This window comes from Postia placenta (genome assembly GCF_002117355.1).
Source record: "Postia placenta MAD-698-R-SB12 unplaced genomic scaffold POSPLAscaffold_6, whole genome shotgun sequence".
NCBI classification, from domain to species: Eukaryota; Fungi; Basidiomycota; class Agaricomycetes; order Polyporales; family Adustoporiaceae; genus Rhodonia; species Rhodonia placenta.
In genome coordinates, this window is record NW_020169837.1 from 1,006,472 (window position 1) to 1,018,739 (window position 12,268).

General features: G+C 55.1%; 3 protein-coding genes across 3 annotated transcripts; 2 read left to right on the plus strand and 1 right to left on the minus strand.

Moving 5' to 3' along the window:
- Window positions 1-5,063: 5,063 nt before the first annotated feature.
- Window positions 5,064-8,036, minus strand: POSPLADRAFT_1141735 (hypothetical protein; the record flags this gene model as incomplete). The annotated part of the gene is made up of 14 exons (XM_024485339.1): window positions 5,064-5,244; window positions 5,316-5,364; window positions 5,427-5,603; window positions 5,852-5,933; window positions 5,988-6,077; window positions 6,143-6,289; window positions 6,344-6,434; window positions 6,498-6,577; window positions 6,626-6,827; window positions 7,035-7,134; window positions 7,230-7,340; window positions 7,403-7,522; window positions 7,669-7,810; window positions 7,863-8,036. The coding sequence occupies 14 exons, from the start codon at window positions 8,034-8,036 to the stop codon at window positions 5,064-5,066; spliced, it is 1,746 nt and encodes a 581-aa protein (XP_024339567.1).
- A 1,105-nt stretch (window positions 8,037-9,141) lies between these two features.
- Window positions 9,142-9,671, plus strand: POSPLADRAFT_1039732 (hypothetical protein). The gene has a single exon (XM_024477589.1). It carries the CDS (start codon window positions 9,334-9,336, stop codon window positions 9,586-9,588), a length of 255 nt encoding a protein of 84 aa, XP_024339568.1. The 5' UTR covers window positions 9,142-9,333; the 3' UTR covers window positions 9,589-9,671.
- A 788-nt stretch (window positions 9,672-10,459) lies between these two features.
- On the plus strand, window positions 10,460-11,286 carry POSPLADRAFT_1033455 (hypothetical protein; the record flags this gene model as incomplete). Its single annotated transcript, XM_024476934.1, has 3 exons — window positions 10,460-10,548; window positions 10,610-11,112; window positions 11,177-11,286. The coding sequence occupies 3 exons, from the start codon at window positions 10,460-10,462 to the stop codon at window positions 11,284-11,286; spliced, it is 702 nt and encodes a 233-aa protein (XP_024339569.1).
- Window positions 11,287-12,268: the final 982 nt, after the last annotated feature.

Below are 12,268 nucleotides of genomic sequence, written 5' to 3' on the forward strand. Positions count from 1 at the left end.
CGAGTTGGAATCGGTGCGCACTAAGCTTGTGCAACTTGTAAAGGCCTAAGCTTTGATGGTAAAAGTGGATAGGAAAAACATCTTCGAGCGACGAGAGCACTACAACAGGAAGTTTCCATATGCTATAAAATTAAGTTCCTCCATAAAAAGTACGTCCATCTACAGCATCTGCAATCTCTGAGAGGCCAGTATCGGGGTCTCTCTGTCGGCGAATTCTTCGCGAGGACCACGAAAGCTACGCCTCTCCCAGCGCCTTCCCAGCGATATGGGTCTGTCAGAAATCACAAAATGTTGAGCGATAAAGGTAGGCATCGGAAAAAACCAAGCGTGCTTCAGGGTGTGGGCTGCGCCACACATCATCACCGCTGTACGCCGATGTTAGCACTCCCAACAAGCGCCACAGCACAGTACCTCTATAACTTATTTAACATTGTACACACCCGTCAGCTGTCAAATCACCCACTGGTCTGAGTAGCACAGTCGAAGTCTGGGCGCCTTGAACTAGGACCGATCTCTCTAGCCGATCACTTCTCGACGGCCAATCAATCTGCATTGTCCTGAGCGCCAGGTTTTGATGATACAACAAGTAGCTGAAATATCATTATATGTATGTAGTACAGAATACGATCGCGAACATGCGAGATTAAATATAGAACATGCTCTCTTTCAGGTCAGCATGGACGCCGTTGCCCCAAAGTTGCATCGCACTCCGGAACACCTGCTCCTTCTCTTCCTCCTCTGTTCTCCTTCCTCCGCTGCTCCCAGCAGTCGACTGCTCGGCAGCCAAATTGAGGAGCGCATTCAGATAGAATCTAGCTCTCTCGCAGGCCAAGTCTGCATAGTAAGCCGGAGGGACGAGGCTGACGGCTTTCGTCGCGCGTGCATACAAGTAGCTCGTGACGTGAGTCCCTTGCTGCAGCGTGTCCGCGTCATAGTGGAAATCGTCGTACACGACGAAGTAGTGCGTTGGGCGTGCGTGTCCCTGCAGTCCTTGATGTGCCTAAAGCAAGCTTCGTTATTGGTGCCAAGCACGACTAATGGACTACGACGTACCTGGAGATAGTAGTCAAATCCGTATACGTCCGTGATACCCTTGTCGACCACAGTCCCGGGAAGCGTATTTCCGTTCCTCGATGTGTCCTTCGGGTCGGCAGGATAGAAACGCGCGTGGTGACGCTTCCCGCATACCGTGATTGTCAGCTTGGGTTTGTACGGTGTTTGCGGCGAGATCTTTCTGAACGCTTCACGGATTCTGGGCAACTCTTCTTGTACGACCAAATGGTATTGTCCCTGAAGTGCAAGTCAGCGCTCCATGCAAGTTCGGTCAACAAAGACACCGACCTCAGACACCCCGTCACGGTATATTAAGATACGGTCCGGAAGTTTGCCGCCGTTCTTCTTCTGGTACAGTTGCAAACGCTCGATCATCATCTGAGTCAGAGACTCGACCATCTGGCACCAACGTTTTCAGATGTGGAGTCAAACGACGCCAAACTCTAAAGGCTGCGCACCTCTTTGGCTTCCTTGTTCCAATCCGGCTTCTGCGGCGACAAGCTCGCGGGGAACTGGACAAATCTATCGTCTATGCTCGCCACCACGGCAGCGATTGACGGCGTCCCCCTCATGCTGTTGGGCCCCGGGTGCGTGACGTCGATACCTACCACCATCGTCTTCGTCTTCGTCAACCAGCTCATCGACCGTGGATCCAGCATATGATTGACACCGCCGAGCTTCGTGTTGACTTTCAGAGCGACGTTCGAGAAATATTGGTCTTGTTTCCTCGGCTCGCCGCGCGCCTTGTTGAGCAGCATGTGCACCGTGTGTATGCCGAGGTCGACGTCGCACATCCGCTTGATGCCGGGGTAGATGTAGCTGTCGACGCCAGACAGGAGCACCAGCACGAACGAGGGCTTGCTATTGGAATTGAGCTTCTCAATCAACGTTCTGCGAATCTGCTCGAGGGCGGTTCTCCTCATCGGATCCTGATTCAGGCGAGGCAACCTGGGCGTCTGCATGATCACGGGTGCATCAGGGACATTCATGCCGCTCGAGCTGCACTTCTGTGAGAACATCTTCAAGAACGAAATTAGATCGGGGTCTCCCGGGTTGCGGAACTCGCTCCGGCCACCATCCTGGACGAGCATGACGGCCCAGCGCGCCATGCTTGCTCCCGAGTGGAACTGTACCTGCAGAATATTCCAGCTGCCGTCCTTCACGGTCGGCGTGCCCCGGCTATATGTGATGCTGGGAGGGGGGAGGATGCGGGAGGGAACACCCTCCATCTCGTCGCTCACAGAGATGCCGAAAGGGGTCAGAGGGCCCGCCGCGGTGAGCCCCAAATTGGGGAACCCTTCATCGTGAATGGCTGCTGCGTTCACCGCCGGCGGGTTGCAGGCGAAGCGGATCATGTTGGAGGTCTCGTTAGGGCTGAGCTTGCCGTAGTAGGGCTGGCCCTCGTAGATCTCGCAAAGCTCTGCTGGTACGAAATTGGACTTCGCCCGACTCCCCAGATCGACCACAGGCAAGTCATTCGCGTGCCGGAGGGTAATCTTGTACTCTGTGAACACCAACCGTGCGGTCAGTCACCATTCACTCGCAAGCGCAACGGACCTACTTCGCTGGAAGTACTGCTCTACTGTCACTATGCCACCGAGCTCTTGACAATCAAACTTGATCTGGCGTGCTGTCTGGTCAGAAACACGGAAAATGGCCTTCTTCCGGGTGTAGCCCAGGTGGGTCGTCGCTACCTTCAGCTTGTCAGTGAAGGTCCTCGGCATACCACCGCCCGTCTGCTGTTGGAAAGCCATCATGGCCTGCGCCAAATTGCCTGGAGTGTAGAAGGCCGTCATACAAACATTCACGTTCACCATGAGCTGTTTGTACGTCGGCCTGATGGACATGAAAAACCCTCTTCGCGCCTCGATGCCGAGACTGAGACCAAGAGGTGCCTGCGTCGCGGCGCTAAAGAAGTAACGGTTACGGCCTACACGTACGCCGGTATTGGAAGCGTGTTGCTGTAGAATGAGGTTCAAAGCTGATATAAGGGGCTGAGAGTCGTAGTCTTGATCGTTGCCATCCATGTACCTAAGTAGTATATCAGATATGCACCACGCAGGTATGAATGGAATATGACGCACTTATTCATGCCGTTGTTATCCAACTCACGAATGAACTTGATGTCAACAGTAAACACCAGGGCATTGTTCTGAGGCACTGTCTCGCCTTCCTCGATGTATTGGACCTGGATTGACAGAGGCTGTGGTAACTTCACTACGGAGACGAGTCTCTGACTGCGGTCGTGAGCAACCTGGTTCGCATACGGCGCGAATTGCGGATGGTTCTCCAGGATCTGAAGAATGCGAGCTTTGCGTTCTCGCTTTGCTTGCGCCGCAGGCGTGAAGGCCACCTCGTAGTCATAGATAATGCGCTTGGTGACACGCACGGCGAAGAAATTTGCCCTGAGCACCTGTGGCTTCCCCAGGGTGCCGTATCCCGGACGAAGCGGCATCTCGTCACGAATGGCCATGCGCTTGAACGCGCTCACAAGCTGATCCGCGGCCGATACGCGAGCGTCCACACGTACAGGGCCTGGGGCGAAGATTTGCGCGGGGCCGCCCCCGCGCCCTCCTCCGCCTCCTCCGCGACCTCCGCCGCGAAAGTCACCGCCACCTCCACGGGGGGCACCAGCACCGCGCCCGCCTCCGGGACCTCCTCGTCCTTGGCCTTGCGCAAAACCTGGGGGACCGCCGCGGCCACGACCTCTATCGCCAAATCCGGTGCCGGACGAGGCGGTAGAGGGCGCGGGACTCATGCGCGAGGAGACCGGGCTTCCTCGTCCACCCGCAGGGCTGCCTCGCGCACCCGCGGGACTGCCTCTCCCACCCGCGGGACTGCCTCTACCACCTGCAGGACTGCCTGCACGACCACGGCCGCGACCACGAGTATCTCCTCTGTTGCTCATAATGTCGAGATAGGAACGGAGAGTAGAATGAAATACGAGAGTGGGACAGTAGAATGTTATATGAGAAAAGTTGACGATTTCAGGGATCGGATTCTGTCCACTAGAGGGTGGGCCGAAAACAAGCTGGGAGTGTCGCAGCTGGCAGCAGCGGATCCTTATATACACCGCCATGGCGGTGACTCACCGTGGACATGTGGTGTTCGCTTAGAGCGCCTCATGTCACAGACCCTGGGCCGGCCACCGCAGCGCCAATCTATTAAAGATTTAGACGGTGCTAGGCTGTGTTGTTTTTCTGACGCTTGAAAAGGAAGCATAGTGACGCAGGACCGGGAGGCTGTGCCGCAGCTCGTCGTGCGCATTGCTCAATGGGTTCTGTTGGTGAAAAGACCCGGTCTGACCGCAGCCGCAGCCCCAGTCGCAGTTACGTACGCCGCCTCCCGACAATTCTCCAGGCTGCCTTATCTCGGCGGCACGCTCAGACGATCGTAAACCAATGCCGATTCTAGACATTCTTCGTAGTTGCACCGATAGCATGGTCAACAAGATCTGCGCGCGATACAATAAGTTGGAAGCGATCTCCACCGAGACGGAGTTGAGGAAACGCAACAAAAATGGTCATGCTTTACACCGCGCCGCCTCCTCATGTTTGCACTTAATTGTCCCACGCCTTTGACTCCAAAAAGGGAAATCAACGCCCGGGCGTGCCTCGACACGGATCACCGGGTAGCGGGCAGTCCGGCTGCGGAGTGCGAAATTCACGCAAGCCTGACTTTGAGGCCATCAAAGAATTGTGTAATGATACACTGTTTTCAGGACGTGTTTGTAGGACACGAACCATCGAGCCGAGTCCGACTGTGACAGCAGACAGCTCAAATGACAGCTATTCGTTCGAGCCAAGAACTGAGGTTATCGACACCTGATGCCATTGCCAGAAATGTTCGCTCACTGTCTTGTCGAAGGTAGGGAAGGTCAGGTTTGAAATGTACGCACGCGCTGATACCGAGTCCATCTTAATCAATATGTAGTCACCGTTCGCTAACTACTCAGTCCTTCCTGAAAAGCTGGCCCTACGTCTTACTCGACACGTATGAGTTCATGTCCCTCAATCCCCTCTAACCCATCCGTTCACGTTGCCACCGGGCGTAATGGGCGATGCCTTCTTGCCGCTGTCCCCCTCGACTTCGTTCCGCTCTCTCGCACCCAGAGGCTTATTATCCGCTTCGGCGTCCGCATCCCCAACAACCTTCGGCCGAACGCCCCATCCTTGCATGATGAAGAACAGCCTGTTTATCGCGAAACACGGGTCTCCATCAGCATTCCATCCGGAAACGCGTCGAAGGAGCCTCCCACGCACCACTTCAATCTATCCAGCCGGAAGACGTGGAACAACAGCAGCCAGATGGCTAGCGCACGGAAACAGGTCAACGCTCGCAGCACACACTCGGTGGCGCTCAAAGCGACGCACTCAGCTCCATGTATGTGAAGAACCCGAGCGCGCCTCCCCGCGCCCCCCGCTTTACGAAGCGCAGCACGTCTACCCACAGCTTCATGTCCTTCGGGATGGGCCGCGCATTCTTGTCCATCAGGAATGTGAGCAGCATGCGCGTATCTAATTTAAATAAGCCAGTGATCCTAGCGATATCTCGCATCTTCACGGTCAAATAACGTACAAATTCCTATATGACTGTCGCAGATAATTGGCGACTGTGGCTTTTGTAAGACATATTGAGAACTCACAAATGCCCGCTACATAATTTAGACCCAGAGGCGGACGTTGGGAATCACATGGCGAGTTAGACGGTTGTGTTTCCAATCGTGAGCGACTTACACAGTTCCTATGTCCCAGGCTTAGTGCTGCCTCATGAACAGTATCCTAGACGTGTCGCTCACCGATCGCGTTCGTATATGATGAATTGGTCATCAGCACCGACCAGTCCTCCGTTGAAAAGTTTTGCAGGTACAGATTCGGCCGCTGTGCGATCATCAGCATCGCCACCCTGACCGACGTCACGCTCAGAAAACATACTTCGTATCCCTCAGGGAACAGGTCGTCAGGAAGGAAGCCTATTTCTGGCTTTTGGAACCCGGTCGCAAGCACAATCACGTCCGCGGAGAACTGTGCATTACAACATGCGCCATCAGCAATAAGAATGGTAGTGCGAGGCTGCGCAATACGCTGACCTCCTTCTCCTCGCCCTCATCGCCGGGCTTGCTCGCTCGTCTGCGCACATTCACCCGCACACCGCCGCTGGTCAGCTGCTGTGGGTCCCCGCGGACATAACTGCACCGTCCCCTGCGTACGTGGCCCAAGAACTCGTCGTTGACGACCTGCCCGTCCTAGCCATAAGCGCAAGCCGTCTCACTGACACGGTGCACACTCACCGGTGTACCTTCAAAAAGGCCCAAGCGTGCCGGTGTCAGGTCCTCGACACCATGGTAGTTCCAAGCCGTGATAATCTTCTCCCACACGATGCTGCACGATCGATCCACTATGAGTAAACATTCTCCTCGCATGGAACTGGAAAAGAGAACTGACACCCACCTCAAGGGCATCTCGCGCCCGAATGGCTGCGCCGAGATGAGCGTGTCCATCACGATGTTCCTCGGTATAATCCACTATACCACTGTCAGCAAGGAGATTACGCCTCCACCCAGACAATGTACCTTGTCATTGCGGGCAATCATCACCACGCCGCCGTCCGTCGTCTTTGCACCGCGCTTGATCGCCGCCTCGACCGCCTCCACACCACTCGCGCCGCTGCCGATCACGATCACGCGCTTGCCCTCCAGTGGCGCGTCGTCCATCTCGGACGAGTGCAGCACCAGCCCCGCAAACGTCTCTTCTTGGCTCGTCCCGGAGCTGTTGCTGTCCTCGCGCTTGTGCGTTGAGCCTTTCTGTGTGTGTTTCTTGTATACCGGCGGGTATGGCTCCGGAGTGTTGCCTTCACTCGTGTCTTTCTCGTCCTTGGTGCCGTTCGCCCCTGTCTCATCGACGTCATTAGAGCTGGCGTCGGCATTCTGTGCCGCTTCCCTCCGGTGCTTGATCTCTTCTTTGCTGGGCATGCCTGGGAACCCGATCCACCGCGGCTTCCCGCATGTCCCGACTGTGACCACGACCGTATCGAACACACCGCCACCTTCCACATCGTCGTTGATCACCCAGAGCCCATGGCCTTGATTGTGCGTATCGAGATCATCTGCTGCAGCATTGCATGTCATACCCGGTTTGAGCTCAGTCAGCGTGCGTGTCCATGAGTTGTCCGCATACCTTCGCCGACATCGTCAAGCTCCTGAGGCTTTGCTCGGCGTACCGATGTGACAGGTGTTGAGAGGCGCGTGTGCCGCTCAAGGTCATACTCCCGCCAAACCCGGGTGATCTCTGACGCCATCATGAGCAGATGCATGGACGTACCCTTGCTAAACCAGAACAACAGGCCTTACCGCTCAAAATCTCGTCTCTCTTCGGAAACGCGCGCGACCACAAAACAGCTGGATGGAAGCGGTACAGCAGCGAGTTGAGCTGCAGGCCCGAGGATGCATTTACATGCGCCCAGATGCCTCCTGTGATGTCGCCATTAGAACCCTTCAAAGTTGGAGCAGTCTAATGGAGATCCCGAAAACTACAGTCATTCGTTGCTGTATTATCAAGAACACCACAGTAGCACCAACAAGAGCGGATGGGACGCATGGCCAGGCATGAAGCTCACCAATCCGATCCCCTTGCTCATACAAGACGACGTCGAAGCCATGCGCGACCGCGTGCGCTGCTGTGGACACGCCTGTGAGGCCGGCGCCAATGACCGCAATGCGACCGCGATACGCGATCTTCTTGTGCCTCGGCGGAGGCGGCTGTCAACTGAGGTGAGCTCAAGTCTAACTGGCACGAGCAGTGGAGACATACCGGCTTGAAGAGCCAAATGATGACGAGCTGTGACAAAATGTATACCGTGTTGAAGAAGAGGCGAAACATGCGTGTTGGCGACAGGAGGGTGAGCATGTCGCCGTGCCGCAGGGCGTCGACGGTATCGCGGAAGAAGGCGGCGTAATTCTCGCGTTCAGCGGCGAGGGACGACATGCTATTGTTTGACTGCACGGTGAGTGTCCTGTCACTGCCGCATGCAAGGGTGGACGAACCTGGTTGTATGCGCTACGACCGGGATAGAGGGGTGTGTCGCTTTAAGTTTTAGGTTACGCGTCGAGCTGGGCTTCGCGTCGACTTTGGCCATTAACTGAGAGCGCCTATATAGTGCGGGGTACTGACGTCACCCGTGACCGCGTTTGCCTCGCGAGCGGAATACGCGTGACATCATACGGGCAACGCGGGGCAGATCTCGATCGCTTAGATGGCAGAATACCGCTCTCGTCTTTGTCCCTACCTAGCCGCGAGTATATACAGAAGTAGTAGAAGTAGAAGTGAAGACTTACAGCAAAACCAATATTGATAGACCTCCCTCGCAAAAAGTACAGATAGGCGGCATGGAGCATAGCGGCGCTCGGCACCTCGGGGGTGACGTACCCTCATCCCCCAGAGATCTCAGTGTTGTTCACGGCAGCCATAAATAGTCGTAACCCACGCTGATGTCTCGATATTCGTCTATGGGTCGAGGTCTACATCGTCGCTCTCTACTTCTGCAAACAAAGGTAGACAGCGACAAACCCTGCGATACCAGTAGCTTCCTTAATCTGGCCCAGTAAAACGTGTTCCTGATGCACTTTACTTTGATTCTCGGTATGTAGGCGAGCGTCATACAGGCACGCATCGCCAATGCCTTCGGTGAGCTGCCACTACCTGCATGTGTGCATACATTGGCATGGATATGCTATGCGTAGGCATTTTGCCTCCGCGTACTTTAGAGTGCGGTGGGAGTGTGGCGCGCTAGCCTGTGGGGAGTATTACACAAGGAAAGTCCTCATTGACATATGTCACAGAAAACGGCGTCAGGAGGTTCTACGATCGCAGAGGATAAATGAAGCATATGTTCAAACGTTCAAGGCCTGGCTGCGTGCAGCTCGATATAGACTGTACATGGAACTCAGTGATAAGTATGAAGTTAGAGCTCGAGAACACGTCCATGAAGGTCACGAGTGCATAGACGCCCGCAAGTTGAGTCGCCATCTTGCCGTTATCGCTTCCCATTCCCCTTGCGCTTCACCTGTGTCTACCCTCCCTCAACGTCTAACCACAATGAGCCGAAGCGTGCGATAAGTATGTTGGCTTGAACGCATCGTGCGATTAGTTCAATTTTGCGCGAAATTGTTCGGCGGGCCCGTCCATCGGGGCACGCAAGACCGGTGCGTCTAGCAGCTGCTTCCACCGGTCTTTGGAGACATAGCACTTTTTCGCCCGACAGGCGCACCCTCTCAATAAATCCATGATCTTGTATGCGGCCCCGCTAGATCGCTCGATCTGGTCCCGATCATGTTGTTTGCTGCGGAAGAGGGCTTTGGCCTCGTCAGACCTAGCATCGCTGGCGTGGGTCGCTGGCAGGATCCCTGACCTCACAATGATAGGGGATACCGCTCCACGCGCCGCCAATGCACCACCGCTGGCGACTTCCGGCTCCAGCGCAACGGCAGGAGGCGCAGTTGACCGCAACCGGGCGTTTCAACGAGGATCCCGACACTGAAACTTCCCATACGGGGATCGATGAAGCCAGTAGGAGACCTAGCCGTTTTCCAAACTCTTAGCGGGGTTCGTCCCGCGGTAGTTTGGTCGAGTGCCTCAGTGCTGAAGATGCATTGCGGAGCTCTACCAGACTCTCGCATCGTACGACTAGGCTGGATGGTCCCTGGGTGCTGGAGATAGACGGTACCTTGGGAGGATGGGAGGCAGGTGATTAGTATACGTAGAAGCTAAACAGACCTTCATAGTGTTCAAATTAGCCCAGACGGTACCATCAAAGTAAGCCGTCATTCAATATGCAGTACTGCTCGTGGGCCTGACAGTATCTTCCCCAGGACATTGAGAGCAGTATGGCCAATCTTGGAGTCAGACAGGCACGACGGGATATTCTGAGTAGCGACCCTGTCACGTAGCTAGCAGAGGACTCTCGTCAGCGAGAAGCGCATTTTGATATCCCTTCTTCAACCTGCAGCTGTTCCACATGGGCTTCACGATTTGAGCCTTACGGCTCAGTCTGGCGTATGAGAATTGCCGGACCGTCTTGATGGAGATTTCTGAGATATATTCATATCGAGTCTTGAGCATAGGCAACTATTTACTGGTAGGCCCCGCGACAAATGTGCAAGACACGCGGTATACTTCAAACAGGCGAGATACTAACTCAGCGATCAATGACGCGTGACGTCATCTTTGCGGGGTGGATCTCGATCTGCTTTTGGTGACTACTCCAACACGAAACCCATGCCTCGAATGCGCCGCACACCTTCAGTGTGCTTCACAACAATTTCTAGCATCGCCCAAGTCGCCTCGAGTCTGGTCCGCTTCACGACAGCCTGTATAATATCATAAAACGGCCTCGAGTGGACAAATCAGCGATGGAGAACCCCGTCGAAGAAATAGAGGGTGTCGTGCTGTCCATAACGTCTGCCACCAACCCGGAGACGCAGAAAGCAGCTATTCTCAGGTGCGCATGCACGCGCACCCGATACCGAGTACGCGCGGTGCCTGGTTCTGACCATGCACAGGTACTTCACGCCGGACGCAACCTTTCGCCATCCCCTCTGCACCATCCCGTCGTCCTTCGCTGCACCACCCGCCGGCGCCGTCGGCTCCCCTACCCTCCCGCACACGCCGTCGCTTCTCCCGCTCTCCTCGCGCGACACGATCCTGCGCATCTACCAATGGTACCGCGTCCTCTCCCCGCGCCTCACCGTGCGCGTCCGCAAGGTTGTGTACGATCCCGCGCGCCACGAGATGTGGCTCGACATCGTCCAGACCTTCCACCTGTTCTTCAGCCCCCTCCGCCCCGCGCAGGCGCGCCTCGCGACACACATCGCCCTGCGCGAGTCGCCGCACCCGTCGGGCGACCCCGGCAGGCACATGTACCACATCGCCGGGCAGGAGGACTGGTACCACCCGGAGGACCTGATGGCGCTTCTCGTCCCGCCACTGGTGCCTATCGTGCACTTCCTCCTGATACTCGGAACGTGGGCGAGCGTCTTGGGCGCGTGGTTCGGGAGTGTGCTCGGTAGGTGTACATCGTAACTTTATCGGTCGAGCAGTGGGAATGACGTCACGCCGACCTCACGCAGGACTCTGGGCGGCGCACGCGGGAGAAGGTGGGCAGGGCGTAGAGCTGCAACCAGCGGGTGAGCCGCTGCCTACTCCGGCGAAGGACGAGGGCAAGGTTCTAGGCGGATAATTCACAAGCTATTAAGCTTGCGGAGGTAATAGGCAGCTGCTAAATGCGGTTGAGCGAGGAAGCGGAGAACCCTTGTACCGGAGTGTTGACTTGTGTGACGCGACCCTGTAATAGTACACAGCCTGCAGCATGTCTTCTGCACTGCGAGGGAACGGATCTTGTTGGATGCCTTGCATCGGCCGACGATTCGGACTCTGACAGCAGTAAGCTTCGGGGACCAATTTAGTAATTGAGACTGTACCATGTACTTAATCCTACGCACTACAGCAAAGTCTGATATGCAATGATTCTGTCGTGGCTTTAATACACGCTTTATCTTGGTACTCTTCGGAAGCTGCCTATGGTGACTACTGTTCTTTGAAGCCTAGATACCGGTGGACCGTTCGCAGTGTGCGTTACACCCGAATCTTGACTTGACAAGTATTTCGTCCTGTTGGAACCTGAGATGGTGGCGAGCGCATGCCACCGTATTTGGCATTGTTTGTAGTACCTCGCAGACTTTGCGCGAGCCGTTCTGTACACTGCATGCGGTATTCAATTTTCTAGTACAAGAAATCAAATAAAAATCGAAAAAAAGTTAATTTACCTAATCGGTACTCTGGCGCCTAATATGGAAGTGAAATCGAAGGAAAATCGATTATGTAATCCATTTTCCATTGTCTCTTTCAATTTTCCTTCAATTTCTCTTCAATTTCCATTCAATTTCTACATCAGTAAGATTCAATAGGTGCTATTTGCTTTTAATTCAATTATGATTTGATATTTTGTGCAGGAAAACTGATTCCTGCATGCAGTGGTATGTTGACTTTTGGGTATGTCGGGCAAGCGTCGCTGCCGGCCCGGGTCACGTGGTCATGCGCCGGTGTGGGAATAGGACTTATGTAGGCGTCGCGCGCCGTAGGTAGCCCCATCGGTTTGTAACCTTATCCACCATTGATCCCTGTCCATCGAGGACGTTGGCTGCCGGCGGTCTTTACGGCGT